General features: G+C 36.9%; 1 protein-coding gene across 3 annotated transcripts in view; it reads right to left on the minus strand.

Annotated features, from left to right (window-relative positions):
* The window catches only part of NDUFS4 (NADH:ubiquinone oxidoreductase subunit S4), a 115,595-nt gene that overhangs the window by 13,486 nt on the left and 84,061 nt on the right, over positions 1 to 18,048 (minus strand). For 2 of the 3 annotated variants that reach the window (XM_027520085.1, XM_027520083.1), the window contains exons 3-4: positions 9,539 to 9,711; positions 6,769 to 6,842 (exon numbers count right to left, since the gene is read on the minus strand). In XM_027520085.1, the coding sequence (XP_027375886.1) occupies positions 6,769 to 6,842; positions 9,539 to 9,711 (247 nt within the window). The remainder of the gene's footprint in view (positions 1 to 6,768; positions 6,843 to 9,538; positions 9,712 to 18,048) is intronic. The other variant, XM_027520086.1, reaches the window with a different exon arrangement.

Consider the following 18,048-nt stretch of genomic DNA (forward strand, 5'->3'; position numbering starts at 1 on the left):
TCAGTGTTTCCATTGTTTCCCCATCTATATGCCATGAAGTGATGGGACTGGATGCCATGATCTTCATGTTTTGAAGGTTGAGTTTTAAGCCAACTTTTTCATTTTCCTCTTTCACTTTCACCAAGAGGCTGATTTTTATTTTTGCCTTCTCCAAATACATGGAAGAGACCCAGGAGAACTAAGTAATTCACCAAAATTGCCAAAGCCCTCTTCTGAAATACTATCCAATACTATCCTTAGCTAAAAACAAAAGAGAACACTGAGGATAGGGAGTCAATTCTGTGAGATTACCAGGAAAAAGAACAGTAAACAAGGGTGAAATTATTAGGCAGATTTAAGTCACTTCCTTCTCAATTGATAAGAGTTTGTAAAGTCATCCTCCTCTTTTAGGTACTCCCAGAGATACCCTTACAAATGGAAATTTCCCTTATGTATATAAATACTTCTTACAAAAGGGGAACTCCTACTTTGTTTTGAGAGTTTCCCCCAAGTCTGCAGTTTCTTAGGGGGAAAAAAAAAAAATCAGCTTAATTAATATGCCAAAGAAACATTTTGTGGTGGAAAATTCTGCTCCCCTACAGAGTAAAATAAATCCTTTATGAAGAATTTTATATATATTGAGTGATGACATACTTTTGTTTTGAAATTTGTCTTTGTTCATTTTAGTTTCTGAAAGTTGTTTTTTAATAGATAGATGGATGTAAGGTTGAGACCCTCATGAGAAGGTTAAAGATAGGTGGAAATCCAGACCTTGCTGATGGTGTCCACTTCTGAGATAATTCTAAGTTCTGGTTTGCAACTCCCAAATTAACTCTATATTTTCCTGAATCAGTGCTTCCACCTTCTGTAACTTTAGAGGTGGGTTTTCCTCTCTAATACATCACGATAGCAGTTTCACTGCTTATTCTCTGTCATCCTGTTTACTCCTGAAGAAAACCCTCCTCTATTGGAGAATTTTAGTAAGTTGTAAAATGACAAAGGAAAGGGAAGTCACAAAGTTTCAAACCAGATCAAAAGGGAAAGGGGATAAAACCATTTCTGGTTTCATTAGCATGTAAATGTAGGGATCCTAGCCTACTACAAGAAAAGACAAAAGCCACTTGAGTGAGAAAGGTGGCTTTTTCTGTACACAAAGAAAAAAGTAAGGTTCATCAACATTTGAGAAAAACCACAGATAAACTTTCTTTATAAAAAGACATAGCATCTTTGAAGAGTTCTTCTGGAATATATGCTGAGTTCAAAGGGAGATCTTTAAGATGAGGCTCTGGTGATAAAAAGACACAAGGGTATTTATAACTTACTGTATGCTAATGGAGGGAGAAGTGAGAGGTGAGCAGGGGAAAAAGAAGCCAAGGAAGAGCATTCAGTCTTTCTTCTATCCCACTCAGCAGGTGACAGAACCAGGCTTCCACAGGAAGTGAGATATGGTGAGAAGGGAAACCAGAGGCAAAATCATCAATAGCAGGAAGAAGAAAACGTTTAATCTCAGACATGAGGGCATTCTTATGTAAATATACTGATTTACATAATGCCTTATTTAAGAAATTGAAAATAAGTGTTAATAGGGATTTTGTGATATAATGTAGATCTTTTGCCCTTCCCTGGTGGCTCAGATGGTAAAGAATCTGCCTGCAATGATCCCTGAGATGGAAAGATCCCCTGGAGAAGGGCATGGCAATACACTCCAACATACTTGCCTGGAGAATCCCCATGGGCAGATAAGCCTGGTGGGCTACAGTTCATGGGGTCACAAAGAGTTGGACACAACTGAGCGACTAAGCACACACATCGATTTTTTAGCTATTTTATTTCACTACTGTATGTAATATAAAAATTTACACTTATCCTTGATCCTAGGTAAGTGTTTGAAGAACAGAAGTACATTTCTTTTTTAAAAAAATTATTTTTTTTTGCCATGCAACGCAGCTTGTGGGATCTCTGTTCCCCAACCAGGAACTGACTCGGGGCCCCTGGCAGTGAACGTGCAGAGTCCTAACCACTGGACTATCCAGGAACTCTCTGCATTTCTTAAGTAATGTAACTTTTCAAAGTTGGGTAAGGTTTTCCTATTTCTTATATTCACTACAGAATATATAGAAATGATATATCTAGAAGATGTATGTAATGTATGTCCTATATAGCTTGAAGTATTCTAGATTAGTGCTACCCAACAAACATAATGTGAACCAGACAGATAATTTTAAATTACTTAGGAGCAACATTTTAAAAAATGTCTAAAATGAAAAAATAAGCCTTTAATCATTCAGATTCCTAGCCTAATACACATCTTAAATATTATCATTTTAATATGTAATCAATATAAAATTTATTAGAGATATTTTATGCTTTTTTTTTTAATACTAAGTCTCAGAAACCCAGTGTATATTTTACACTTAACAGCACACCCCAATTCTAACTAAATAACCTTTCAAGTGCTACACAGCCACATGTGCCTACCATACTGGACCATGCAGATCGAGATGATGGATGTAACATCTACATCAGCATAGTAGTATCATGGAAAAAAACACTGGACTTGGAACCTAGAAACTTGGGCCCTATCAGCTGGGAGCTATGTGATAGACACTGGTCTTATAGGAGTTAACAGTTCTTCTAAAAGAAAGAACAAGTAGCCAAATAAATTTAAAATGATTTAAGGAAAAGTTTAAAACATGACCTGGAGAGTAATTTATAGCATCACTAAATGTACTGTTCGAATTTACCAATTTTTGTTGAGCATATAAAAAGATTAAGATGACTGGGTGGTTTCCCAGGTGAAAGTGAAAAAAGTCAAAGTGTTAGTCACTCAATCATTTGGCACTCTTTGCGACCCCATGGGCTGTAGCCTGCCAACCTTCTCTATCGATGGTGTTCTCCAGGCACAAAAACTGGAGTGGGTAGCCATTCCCTTCTCCAGATCATCTTACGTACCCAGGCATCAAAGCTGGGTCTCCTGCATCACAGGCAGATTCTTTATTGTCTGAGCCACTACCCAGAGCCACCAGGGAGATGCTTATAATTCAGCAAATAAAGTATTATAGTTTGAGTAAGAGGACTATTTATTCTATACTCAAAGAATGATCCCCATGAACCTAAGCCAGGAGTGCTGGCATATGACAGGGTGCTCAACATATGTATGACTGAATGCAACAACAAAAATAAAATACAATACCACAGTAGAAGAGTTATAAAAAAGGAATAAATCAATGTGGAAGCTAAAAGGAAGAGAGAGCACATCTATTTGGAGGTTGGAAAGGGAAATAAGAAAAGCGATCAGGAAGGAGGTAACATTTAAAATGTATTCTGAAGAATAGGTTGGAGTTTGTAGGCAGGGAAAAAGAGGAGAAAGGGAACAGAACGAGGAAGAGATTGCAGAAGGAAGACTACAGCAGAGATAAGGGCAAGAAGAAATGCTGAGGCACAGTAAGATAAAGTTAGGTTACTGTTTGAGTGATAAGTTAGTGCTTATATTGTGAAGAGCTTGAATTATCAGCTGAGGAATATATTAAGCATAGGCCTTTTGAAGTGTTTGAATAAAGAGTATTTCAGATTAACAAAAACGTCAGAGGAGAAAGGGTCTCAGTATTGACGGAGTACATAATTGTTTAGACCAGAGGTCAATAAATATTTACTGTAAATGGCCAAATACAAAATATTTTTAGACTATGGGGGCCATATTGGCTCTATTACAACTATTTACTTTTACTGTTAGAGCTGCAAAGTTATCACTGACTATACAGGGATTGAACTTGTGTCTCCTGCATTGGAAGGTGAATTCTTAACCACTGGGCCACCAAGGAGCCAAGATATATAATACTAAATGTTAAATAAGTGAAGAATGAGAAATAACCTCTTCCCTAGGAGATGAAAGTGCCTTCAAATTCCTGAGTAGGGAAAATATTTTAGAAAGGCAATAATTTGACCAGGTAGCCAGAGTCCACTATATAGGTTTTGTGTCAGGCACTGGAAACAAAAAGAGTTGGACACAACTTAGCGGCTGAACAACAACCGGAAACAAAGCAGTGAATAAGATCAACAGAATACCTACTACCTTAAAGGTTGTCAGGGCTTCTCAGGTGGCACCACAGTAAAAAAATTCACCTGCCAATGCAGGAGACAAGTTCGGTCCCTGGGTCGGGAGGATACCCTGGAGTAGGAAAGGGCAACTCACTCCAGTATGCTTGCCTAGAGAATCCCATGAACCAAGAAGCCTGGGCACAATAGATAACCTAGGTTTTCTGGTCAGTTTGTTCTCTCCCTGTAAATCATACTTCATCCTAACACACTATCCTTCCCATGCAGCTCTCTCTAGGTCTTGCTCCATAAGTTTGGTAACACCATCTCACTGCCCCACTATGTCCTGTGGTTTTCCTATACCTTGTCCATACTTTTATAAGTCCTTTGGGCTTCCCAGTTGATGCTAGTGGTAAAGAACCCACTTGCCAATGCAGGAGATGAGAGAGATGGGAGTTCAATTCTTGGGTTGGGAAGATCCCCTGGAGGGCAGCATGGTAACCCATTCCAGTTTTCTTGCCTAGAGAAGCCCACAGACAGAGGAGCCTGACAGTACAGTCCACAGGGTCACGACTAAAGCGACAGCACACAAGCACTTAGAGGTAAGAATTCCTGATTCACTGTTTTTCTTTTTTTGTTGTTTTATCTAGGCTGCGCCAGATGGTTCTGAGATCTCAGTTCCCCAACCAGAGAAGGAATCCGGGCCATGGCAGTGAAAGCGCCAAATCCTAACTATTCGATCACCAGGTAAGTCCCCAGATCCACACTTAGCTTACAGTTTTATATCGTAACATTCTCTAAGCTTTTTCAACGTATACTGTCTGTTGACTTTGGTAATGCTCCTCAATTTTCATTCTGGTGCGGGGAGTAGAAATCAGATCAGAAAGGCACTTGATTTTATTAATAACAGTAGCAGTGGTTAGTTCATATATCTGCAATTCACATGGCAACTACAGTCATACAGTCCTTGTGCCCACTCAGGAAGTAGTCAGGCTTAAGAGTTTAATTAGACTTCCTGTCATTAAATGCACATGATAGACTATTTGAGGTGTCAGACATGAAATATGGTAGGCTACAAAGATGAAAAACATTAACAGAACTGTTGTTGATGAGCTACATTACAGTTTAATTTTAAAAAGAGCAATGTAAATGTTACATCAAAATAATATTTTAAAGACTCTGACCACTTTGAGAACAAATATGTTTAATTTGGAAATTTGGTAATATAGAGTACTTTTTAAAATTTTTTTAATTTTTATTTATTTTTTTATTTTTAAAGTCTACTAATAAGATAAACTGAAATACTATTATATACTTAGCTATTTCTTAACTACTTTACTTTTATAAACTTATTCAATCCTCACAACAATTCCCACTGTATTTGCAATTTCTCCTTGTACAAACCCAGACAAATAGGGATCTGACATGGACTCAAATCTGACAGTCTGGCTTCAGATTCTTAAGGTATAATATAATGTGAACTTAGAATGAAAAGCAAATATTTCAGATAATAATCTTTATAGCACTTTTACATTTATGTCAAATATACTGAAAAAACACTAATAATCTTTTACACTTATATTGCCTTATAGTAATAACATACTTAAATGGACATGATCTCATTCAAATAGACAGCTGAATTAGATTCAAATTCAATTTGATCAACTAGAACAATAGAATGCATCAGGTACAAATGCACAGTATTGCATTTAAACCTGAGAGAAACAAGAAATAACAGATGGAAGGAGGTAAGGGAAAGGACCAATAGTTTCCAAATGGCCAGCTGTGTGTGTGTGCGCGCGTGTTCAGTCGTGTCTGACTCTTTACAACCCCATGGACTGTAGTCCGCTGGGCTCCTCTGTCCATGGAATTTCCCAAGCAAGAATACTGCAGTGGGTTGCCATTTCCCGACCCAGGGATTGAATCTAAGTCTCTCACACCTCTTGCGCTGGCAGGCGGACTCTTAACCACTGCGCCACCTGGGAAGCCCATTGTGTTTCAAGTACTTGCCTAACTACACCTTTAGATAAGTACCATTATTTGAACAATGAAGAAACATTAAGTCCATGATGAAATTAATCCAAAATCATGTAGCTTTGAGTGGCATAATAAGGATTAGAATTCATCATGATCTGCCTCCAAAGCCTTTCACTACCCTGCAACAACAGAAAAATGAGGGGGAAAAAAAGACATTCTATTCTGTGTTTCTGTTCAAAGAAAAACTAACATAGGTTGAGTTTTAGGTAGCTACTAATATACTCTTAGGTTGTATTAATGTAATTACAGAACCAACATATCAATAGAAGTGGTAAACATAGACATTTATGTTCACATGACATTTTAGAGGAAACATGATAACCAATTTGTAATAACTGAAAAGCTATTAGGTAGAGTAACAGACATGAGATTTTGTTTCAAAGTAAGAAAATAATAAACAGATGTCAAAACTGGAATAGGTTACCTTATGAGATGTTTAATGTTTTAAACTTAATGTTAGTGATTTTGCAGAGGCATTCATAAATAAGATAGGAGTTAGACAAGTAGTTTTATTCCAAGCCTCGACTTCAAATTTAGAGCAGTTTGACTTTCACATGTTACATGTGCATTTATTTTTCAGACTTTTTATTTTTTGGAGGGGTATGTTCTCATGGTGTAAAAAGAAAAATAACCTAAAACCATTGGACTAGATACACTGATTTGTTAAGAACATAAAATCATATCTTACTTGTTAAAACAAAAGCAAATCACACCTACCATTTTTTTCTGCAAAGGCAACTGCATCTTCTTTAGTACTAAAAGTCAGAACCAGGTTGGATAAGGGATCAGCCCTGTAAGAAACAATTTTTTTCCCAGGATTTAACATTAACCTTTAACTGAAAATTACTTATTTTGAATAATTTCTTTAAAACTGTTAACTATCTGAATATGTTTTTCTGTGTTAAATTACAGAGAAGGCAATGGCAACCCACTCCAGTACTCTTGCCTGGAAAATCCCATGGATGGAGGAGCCTGGTGGGCTGCAGTCCATGGGGTCGCTAAGAGTCGGACATGGCTGAGTGACTCCACTTTCACGCATTGGAGAAGGAAATGGCAACCCACTCCAGTGTTCTTGCCTGGAGAATCCCAGGGACGGGGGAGCCTGGTGGGCTGCCGTCTATGGGGTCGCACAGAGTCGGACACGACTGAAGTGACTTAGCAGCAACAGCAGTGTTAAATTAGGGCAATTTTCTAACAAGTCAAATTAAAAACTTTAAAATGACAAAGACATTCAGCAATCTTTAGTCTCTAATAAAAATCATTTATTAAGCTTTAAAAAAAAAAGAAAATGAATGAGAATCCTCTTAGGTTTGTTTTATTCTTTAAACGTACCTTATAAATTCATAGTAATTAGAAGGAGCTTGGCCAAAATTGTGAAGACCCTGAGCTCACCTCTTCTCACAGACACATCAAAACTACAACTGTTTACACAGCAACAACTGAGAAAACCTAGAATCTAGCAGAAAAGATCTTCTGTAATCAAAGGTATAAAGAAGGAACCACAATGAGACAGGAGGCAGAGACCCATACCGAGTCGGGCAACCCACAAACAGGAGGTAAGTACAACTGCAGAAAGTCAGTCGCTCAGTCGTGTCTGACTCCTTGAGACCCCAGGGACTGTAGCCCACCAGGCTCCCCTGTCCATGGGATTTTGCAGGTGGAGTGGGTTGCCATTTCCTTCTTCAACAACTGCAGAGGTTCTCCCCAAGGAGCAATATGTCCAAGCCCCAGATGGAGCTCCCAAGCCTGGGGATCCTGAACTGGAAGACAAGCCCCTAGAACATTTGGCTTTAAAGGCCAATGGGGCTTAGTTTCAGGAGACCCAGAGGGCTGTGGGAAACAGAGACTATCTCGTAAAAGGCTCAGAAGAAATCTCATATACTTCAGGACCCAGGGCAGAAGCAGTAATTTGAAGGAAGCGTGGGTCAGACCCACCTCCTAATCTTTGAGAGTCTCCAGGAAAGGCAGGAGACAACTGAAGCCCAGGGATGTAGAAAACTGGCAAGAGCCATTTGGGGGAGCTCATTCCACCATGAGGTGCCATTTTGGAATCTTCTCAATAGCTTCTAACCACTGAACCAGGTTGTAAGCACCATTCCTGAGACATCTCAGGCTAAGCCATTAGCAGGATGGGAACACAGCTCTACCCACCAGATGGCAGGCTGCCTTAAGAACTCCTGAGCCCATGGGCTGCCCCAGGAAACAACAGCCTTGTCCACCAGAGGGCCCTGCAGCCAAAGACCCCAACAGACCCTTAGCCTGCCACAGAGAACCCAACTCACCTGGCAACACTAGCCAAGACCCTGTGGGCCCTGGCCCTGCCAACCAGCTGGACAAAACCAGCTCTGAGACACTGCAGACATCACAGTCAGTGGGCCAACACACCAGCTCAAGGACTACTGGGGTTCTGGAGGCAGAGGTCCCACAATTTACCTCTGCCGAGCAATGAACCATCACTAGGCCCAGAACCCCTTGGCCCTACCCACCAGTGGTTAGACACCAGCTCTAGAACCCCTGGGCCCTGAAGCAAGAGGCCATGAGACTTGGCTTCATGCAACAGTTGGGAGGGGTGGGAGGAATTAGCCTCAGTATGCTCCATGACCAGACCCTTCCACCAGCAGGTAGTCATCAATCCCAGGACCACTGCAGCCCCACAGCCTGCCTTATCAGGATCCAGGCAACATACCAGGAGGCTGACACCAGCACTCATCACTTGTATTCAACATAGTACTGAAATTCCTAGTTACAGCAATCAGACTGGAAGAAGGAATAAAAGGAATTCAAATTGAAAAGGAAAAGCTGTCACTGTTTGCAGATGACATGATACCATCTATAGAAAATCCTCAAGATACCACCAGAAAACTGTAAGAGCTGAATCTGGTAAAGTTACAGGATACAAGATTAATATACAAAAATCTATTGCATTTCTATACACTAACAATGAATCATCAAAATTTCTAAACTCATATAATCTCTTCTAATAAACAAAAACTATAAAGAAACTTTACTTTAAAAATAAATGTCGCTTCAGTCGTGTCCAACTCTGTGCGACCCCATAGACGGCAGCCCACCAGGCTCCCCCATCCCTGGGATTCTCCAGGCAAGAAAACTGGAGTGGGTTGCCATTTCCTTCTCCTATTAACACTATTCACAGTACATTTTAAACTAATATCTACAGCTTAGGGACCATGTTAAGAGTGCTCACAATGTCAGCCATTTTTATCCAATAAATAGTACTCTGAAAAAAATTGTTCTTACAATATATTTTGCTGGGCCGCACTTACATAAATACTTATATATATGTTACCTATGTGGAATGTATATGTCTATACCATTAAACATGGTGATATCTATGCAAAACTGTCTCAAAAAGTATTGTCATAAGGCATCCTGTATACAAAAGAGCCTGAAAATCAGTGCATTTAAAAGGAAAATCTACACAGAAAAAGAGCCAAAAATAGTATTCACATTAAACCAAAATACTCACGTTGACGCCCAACCCATCAAAGGATTTTCCCATCTCTCTCTGGTATCAAACTCCATCTTCCATTTCTTTGTGTTGTTTACTCCAGACTGCATGTTATTGCGAGCAGGAACAAAGATCCTGGCTTTTCTAGTTTTGATATGCTCTTCTGGAACACCAGTTATAGTAGTAATATCCTACAGAAAAACAAGCAAATGTGTTGCTAACAGCCCACTTACACCCTAATGTATTTTTGTTGCTTTCTGTATCTTACAATACATACTTATGTACAATTTTTAAGCTTTATTTCACTTCTTTGTTATTTTACCATGTAAACTACTATTTTGATATTTGGAAAAGATATATTGGGGGAATGTTAGGGTACAGTGGGAAAGGGCTCATAAAAAAATTTAGGCCCATTTTGTACAACAAGGTACTGGTAATTTTTGTAGCGTCTGCTGGCAGAAAAGCCTGTACTGAGTAGACTCTGATTTCATGAGCTGGTATAATTAGCAGAGAAAGAATGTAAAGGGATATTAAAAGTAAACAAATATAAAAAGTGACTAAATTTTAAATAGAAAAAAATATCTATTACCAGTGGTTTCTGTGTTATGCTGCTTACAAGGCATTCTCTTCAGAGAAAGGCCTGACCCTTTTTGTAAACAATTAAAATCAATTAACAACTTTAATTACCATTTTGATTTATCTCTCTTTAATGAAACCTACTGAAGAGAAAAGGATATCAAATAGATGTCAAACTTATTCTGCAAAGATAAAAAAATCTGCACAATTTTTGCAGAAATGTTAGAGGAAAACAATGATAACTTGACTCTCTTTTTCTACATTTCTATCCAATAACAAAAGGCCAACTGATGAATAAATACAATTTTGACTCCCTGATTAAATATATTTCAAACTGTAGTAGCAATCAGGACACAAAATAACAAAGTAATTTAGAGTTTAAGTCTCCATTTAGTAATGGTAAAATACTTCATTCTAGCAATGTAAAATCATATTACGGTCAACTATATTATGCTCATAAAGCATTTTAAAATTATGGTTCCTTATTAAGGTAAACTTTAAAAAAACTGGTTAAAAACAACAGGTTAAACATGTAAATGATTATATCAAAATTGGAAAAACTAGAAAACTTCGCACATTTTGTTAATTTTAATTTCATGTTTATTTGTAGTTCCACTCTAATCAATGTTTTAGACCAAAGAAATACTAGGAGTTCTTAGTTGCAATATATACTGGGAAAAAACTAAATGTATATCTGACTCAACTAATCTTTCTGCCCACAGATTAAAGAAACAATTCCTTAAAGTTATTTTAGCTGACAACTATACCTTCTCACCTATACCAATAATTAGGTGTGGTTACTTTGTCATAGTTTGTCTATTTGGAGAAACTATAAAAATGATCCATATAAATATTTACACAAAAATGTACATCTAGTATATGCCTACGTTTTTAAAGTTTATAGGATAAAATAAAAGCTAAACGAGTACAACTGATACATAATTTTTAAAGGCATCAATATGTCAAGTTATTACAGATTGTCAAGTTCATCCTCAAAGAAAAGTAATTTCAGGTTATTATTACATTCAATAACTTTCTAAAGAATATTCCTCTACTCAACAGCTTGAAAGAAACTCAGCTCCTGGAAAGTCCTTAATGTTTATTTCCCCCTTTGAATTCACTACAGTGTTGGTAATCTTTCACATTAACTTAGTATTTAATATTATATATTTTCACATTAAAAAAAATCTAGTTATAGCTGAAGCAAAGTATAAACGAACAGTAAGTATATTACAGAATTATGGGATAAGGCATCCTTGTCAGATTCCATAGCAAGACCTCCATTCTAAGCTGAGCTCATAAAAGCTGAAGCTATAAGTTGGCTATTCTTTTAATTAAGACTTACAGAAAAGACAGCATATTAATCTCTTAATACCAGTTTAGGAAACAGACTCACTTTTTCTTAATAAATGTCTATATTGTATGCATATGCCAAAGTAATTTAAAAACCAATAAAGCTTTAGTAAAATGGAAAGAATATTTCTTGATTTGTACTATCAAAGCAGAAAGGCACAGCATGATTTTTTAAGGATGGAAAACCACTTTAAAATCAGTGGCTACAGAAGTTGCTAAGCTCCTAGCTGCAAGTGCTCCCATGCCTTCTCAAATTATGGCAATTATTTGGTATCTTCTCCAAATAAAACTGGCATTCAAACAAATGAGTTTCTGAATTTGAAGTCCAAGTTGTTCTGACATAGAAGCCCTTTGCCGGCAGAAGACATGTAAGGTACTGGAGAGTTGAACTGCTGCCAAAGACAGAATAAAAAGGCTTGGCATCTCTCACATACTTGACACCTAAAGGGCACAGAAGCTCTAAAATTCCTAGTCCTTGTAGGCACACACTCAGTCTAGACAAACTGATTTCTCACACTTTTAAAACGCATCACAACACTCTATTGTTATCATTTCATCCACACAGCTTCAGCAAGTGACAGAAGAACATGTCCTTTAAGCGACATTTCAATGGGCTAAAGCTCCCATTCCAAGATTCCATTAAAACAATGTAATACTTGAAAAGAACTATGAGGCACTATGAACTTTTTACGTGTCTTCAATGCTTTGCTTTTCCTCAAAGTTCTCACTGACCTATCTGTGACTCAACTTTTGAAAATAAATCAATCATCTGCAGACTACTGAAACTATACTGAACTAATGATACTCTTTAGATTTCTACTTTAATGATACTGTTTTTAGATTTCCACTTTTCTACTGCAGTATGGATCATATGTGATTATTTTTAAAAAACATAAAAGATGTCAATGTTGCCTTTCACAGATTTCTCATTTCATTGGTAAAATAGGTTATTTATAAATAATAATTCGTAGATTTTCTATGTCTACAAAAAAGTTAAAACACATAAAATAGGAGAAGGCTGCAAATTGGCACCTGAAGAATCTCAAGACTCACCAGTTAGTATTTATAAATTCTAATGAAACAAGTAACCCTATACATAATATATGCACTTACTGAATTTTAAAACTTTTTAATTTTTAACAATTGGATCAAGCATGACACCTATGTTTACATTATTAAACTAAATATCTTCATAAAGTTTCATAAATATGAACTTGTGTACAATATGCTATTTAAGAAATAGTAACTAGTTACCTAATCATGATTCATAGATTTAAAAATTTACTACTTTGCTACAAGCATATCATAATTTCAAAGTTCTACTCTTTTAGTATGATCTTTTTCACAATTTTAAATTTATAAGAGCTGATATACTGACTTTCTATTTCACAAGTCTAGTTTAAATTGAAGAGGAATTTAAAAATCATTAAGAAAGTATATGCCAGTATATGTAAATGAATTTTACTCTTTCAAATACCAATTTCCATTATAAAATATTATTTTCCATATAAAACTGTATGATTCGGTTATCAACCGTCCCCATTTATCTTGTGTGAATTCAACTTTTTTTTAAACAAAGGAAGCAGGGAACAAGCAATGGGAAGTTGGTGTCAAAATGCAGAAAAACCTCCCAGCAAGCTTCTTGCAACCACCCAGGATTTAGAGTCTTGCTGGCCGCTCTCTTTTCAATACCAGAATTTCACACGTTTCAATGACTATTATGACTTCAAAGAATCAAATTTTCATCATTGTCTGTCATCTGCCGGTTGATTTGTATAAAGGAGTTCTTCTGCATGCACTCCAAACAAAAGCCTCCTTACTTTTGTGGCTATATATCAAGTTTAAAAGTTTTGTTTGTGACAGTTGTGTCTTTGGTAAATTAGGGTAACACTGAAGGAGTGCAGCTGCTCTGCAGGAACCTCCTTTTTGGCACCATTTCACTTAAATAAAAACTGAATAATTAGCTTCTGCCTTTATTAAACCACAAAAATGCCACTGGCCTTAGTAATTACTTCCGGTTGCCCCACCCACTTAACCTTAATACTTTACACCTGTCATAAAGAGAAATTAATGAAAAAGGCTTTCACCACTTTGGATGAATTTCTGATAGATATCCCAGTATACCCAGAAGAGTCAAAATTCTTAACAGGCTTTTTGGTAATAAGTTCACTACACTGTATGTTATTTGTGGATCAATGTTGAAAAGTTTTAATAGGGTACATACTGGAACATTAAGTACAAATACTGCTTACAGAAACTTGTTCTACTGCAGGTTATTAGTTACCAATTATGTGTTTGTTTTAGGACTAAAATTCATCTAAATTTGATGATTCTGTTTATATTCTACTTCAACAATGAAAGATGTTGAAAACAATCCTGGATCTATAATAAAAACTTCCTTTGAAGTACTCTACAGATACTTAATACAAGAAACTCATTAAGTGGTCTAATAAATAATGAAGGACACTATACTAAATAAATACTAGTTTGAAAAAGAATAGATTTGGCAGATAGCATAACCATATGTACTTATCATGGAAGAACTTGAAACACTTCTAAAAATCAAGATACAATCAAAACTATAAACAAGAAGTGTGCCAGTAGAACCAATTTTTGTTTGTTAAAGCAAGACATTGATGTAGGAGTCTAACAAGGTAACGAAACAAGCGTTGAAACATATCATCCATTTTATCTTGCATATCAAGCAAAGCTATCATGGAACCAAACCTGGGTGGTGGCGCTAGTGATAAAGAACTTGCCTGCCAATGCAGAAGCCATAAGAAACACAGGTTCAATCCCTGAGTCGGGAAGATGCCCTGGAGAAGGAAGTGGCAATCCACTCCAGTATTCTTGCCTGCAGAATCCTATGGACAGAGGAGCCTGCCGGGCTACAGTTCATGGGGTCGCAGAGTCAAACATGACTGAAGAGACTTGGCACACATCAGGAAACCAAAAGTTCAGTTTTAAATGGAATGTTGTTACAATACTAACAATAGATCAAGCAAATGATACACCTAGTCATATAATGATTTTTTAAAAAATCTTAAGAATTAGGGACATTTATGTCTCATTCTCAAACTATTTTCATTACTCCTAGATCCTTCTGAGCACGTTAGGGTACAGCAATGGCTGAAAGGTAAGGGCTGAGTCAAAACTGGGTTAGAATCCCGCCTTTGTTGGGCAAATTAATAGATTTCTCCTAAAATATTATGTATAAGGATCAATTAAACAAGGTAAAATGAGGACTAAATAATGTATGTAAAGTGCCTGGGCAATAAAAAAAGGTCCCATGTATTTTTAGTGCCTACTGTGTATTAGAACCTAGACACAATGCTCAAAGGTAAAGACATGATCTCTATTCTCATGAAAATTACCATCTGACTCTTTTAAAAGACAGAGTGAACAAGTAATGGGAGGTTGTTGGTGAGATGCAAAAAAATTCCCATCTTCTTGGGATAGGATAATATGAGTTAGTAAATAAAATACAACAAAAGATTTTGTAATTAAAGTCAATTAAGTTGCTTCAAGTCTAGAGAAAAGCCTAGTTTTCTTCTTAAAGGCTGGATATTCCATTTTTGTATGTGTCAAAATAAAAATAAGACTTTATTCCTGAACTTAAAAAGTCTATAATCTATGCACCCATAAGAAGGAGGGGGGATAACTAAATAATCATTACTGTAAAATACAGTATTAAGACTCAGATAAATCTCAAGGAACCCAAGCCCCACATTTGCTACCTGTGCAATATTGACAAGTTACTTAAATTCCTTCAGCTTCCTCCTTCAAAAAATGTACTACAGAGAATTCCCTGGCATTTCAGTGGTTAGGACTCCATGCTTTCACTGCCGAGAGCACAGGTTCAATTCCTAGTCAGGAAAGTAAGATCCTGTAAGCTGTGTGGTAAGAGCCCCCCATCCAGGTACTACAAAACATACCTCATAGTAATGTTTGGAAGGATTAAGTCAGGATACAAAGTAAAATGTGATAAATGCCATGGGGTCAAATAAAAGAGAGACTGCATTTGGTTTTAAAGGCAGAAGTATCTATCTCCTTCTTCAGTTACCTTTTCTAACTGAAGAAGGAGACAGAAGATGATTCTTTCAGGATAGTTATGATTTTAAGAAGTTACTGTTAAAACATTATAAAAAAATTACAGAAAAAATTTAAAAGTATATTCATATATTTGGACTTCCCTAGTGGTATAGTGAGATAAGAATCAGCCTGCTGATGCAAGGGACATGGGTTTGATCCCTGGTCTGGGAACACTCCACATGTTGAGGAGCAACTGAGCCTGTGGGCCACAACTACTGAGCTTGTGCTCTAAGACCTGCAAGCCACAACTACTGAGCCCATGTTCTGCAGCTACTGAAGTCCGTGCACCCTGGAGCCTATGCTCATCAACAAGAGAAGCCACTGCAATAAGAAGCCTGCAAGCTACAACTAGAGTAGCCCCTGCCCTCTGCAACTAACGAAAGCCCATGGGCAGCAATGAAGACCTGGTACAACCAAAAAATAGAAAAATAAAAATATATCCATATGTTTAAAATCTTAGCAACTGCTTTTCTTATGTATATGACACAATAATGATCTATATACATATCTACTTTACACAGTGATAATAGTTATTCTGCACTATTTTCAAGTATCACATCACTTACTTTTTTTTCCATGTAGTTACCCTGTTTTGATATTTCTTGTTTTAATGGCCTCATTAATAATCTATGAAGTTGATATGCCACAATTTCTTAGCCAATCCCTTATTACTGAAAAATCAAATTTTTGTTATTTCTTTTACAGTATAGTTTACTGCAATGAAAATCTCAGTATCCTAATTCTTTAAGGTTAGTCACCCTTATGACAGAAAGTGAAGAGGAACTAATAAAAAGCCTCTTGATGAAAGTGAAAGAGGAGAGTGAAAAAGTTGGCTTAAAGCTGAACATTCAGAAAACGAAGATCATGGCATCTGGTCCCATCACTTCATGGCAAATAGATGGGGAAACAGTGGAAACAGTGGCTGACTTTATTTTTCTGGGCTCCAAAATCACTGCAGATGGTGACTGCAGCCATGAAATTAAAAGACACTTACTCCTTGGAAGGAAAGTTATGACCAACCTAGATAGCATATTCAAAAGCAGAGACATTACTTTGTCAACAAAGGTCCATCTAGTCAAGGCTATGGTTTTTCCAGTAGTCATGTATGGATGTGAGAGTTGGACTGTGAAGAAAGCTGAGTGCCGAAGAGTTGATGCTTTTGAACTGTGGTGTTGGAGAAGACTCTTGAGAGTCCCTTGGACTGCAAGGAGATCCAACCAGTCCATTGTGAAGGAGATCAGCCCTGGGATTTCTTTGGAAGGAATGATGCTAAAGCTGAAACTCCAGTACTTTGGCCACCTCATGTGAAGAGTTGACTCATTGGAAAAGACTCTGATGCTGGGAGGGACTAGGGGCAGGAGTAGAAGGGGATGACAGAGGATGAGATGACTGGATGGCATCACCGACTCGATGAACGTGAGTTTGAGTGAACTCAGGGAGTTGGTGATGGACAGGGAGGCGTGACGTGCTGCAATTCATGGGGTTGCAAAGAGTCAGACATGATTGAGCTACTGAACTTAACTGAGGGTTATATTAACTAGGTCAAAGGTTATGATAAATGTCCATGGTTTCAGACATGTTATCAAATTGCTTTTTAAAGAGTGGTAAAATTTTATATTACTACTCACAATATGGGTCAGTTTCTATTTATGCTTGAAAGGCACAGAGAAAGAGTATGTATTAATTGGACTGAATTTACTTACTGTATATTCTTCCTTACAAACCTGTACAGGAGAAGATGAATTTGATTTTTGACTTGTAAGAATATTTTTAAAAATTAACAAAATTTCCTCAAAATTGACTCAAATGATATTATTTTATAGGAGCTGCTACCAGTAGAAACAGGTGGGAAAAGGTAACACTTACCTAAAATCTAATTGACTATTCAAAATGTAACTCTGGAACATACTACAAATGCATAATTTTTTTGTAATGGTATAAGGATTTATGTTCAGATTCTTACTGTACAGTTATATCATAGTATATGATCTGACATATGACATAGCCAAATCAAGTTTACTAAACAGACATTTTAAGACAGAATGCTGTAACTTTTTTTTTTGGCCACACTTTGCAGCTTGAGCAATTCTCAGTTCCCTCACCAGGGATTGAACCTGGGCCACACCAGTGAAAGCCCAGCTGGAATCCTTATCACCAGGGAGCAAGGGAACTCCCCTGGAAAGCTGTAATTGTTTTAAATAATATAGAAATAAACTTTCTCTCCCAATCAGGAAAATCCACTGGAAGACTTCATTTTTACAAGGAAACACTGGAAACAATCATTTTCTATTAACTTTGAAAGAAGTGAAAGTTACTTACAAAAAAAAAAATGCTTACAAAATAAATTGGTCAATACTGCCTCAGTGAAAACCAGTATGCTTCAATGAAGCATCTGAAAGTTATTAATTGTTTTATACTTATAAGATACAGCATATTAATAATGATCAACTTAATACCTAAACCCCTCCTTGTTTACTTTTTAATCCAATGATCCAGAATGTTTTTGA

Source organism: Bos indicus x Bos taurus, chromosome 20, assembly GCF_003369695.1.
Source record: "Bos indicus x Bos taurus breed Angus x Brahman F1 hybrid chromosome 20, Bos_hybrid_MaternalHap_v2.0, whole genome shotgun sequence".
NCBI lineage: Eukaryota > Metazoa > Chordata > Mammalia > Artiodactyla > Bovidae > Bos > Bos indicus x Bos taurus.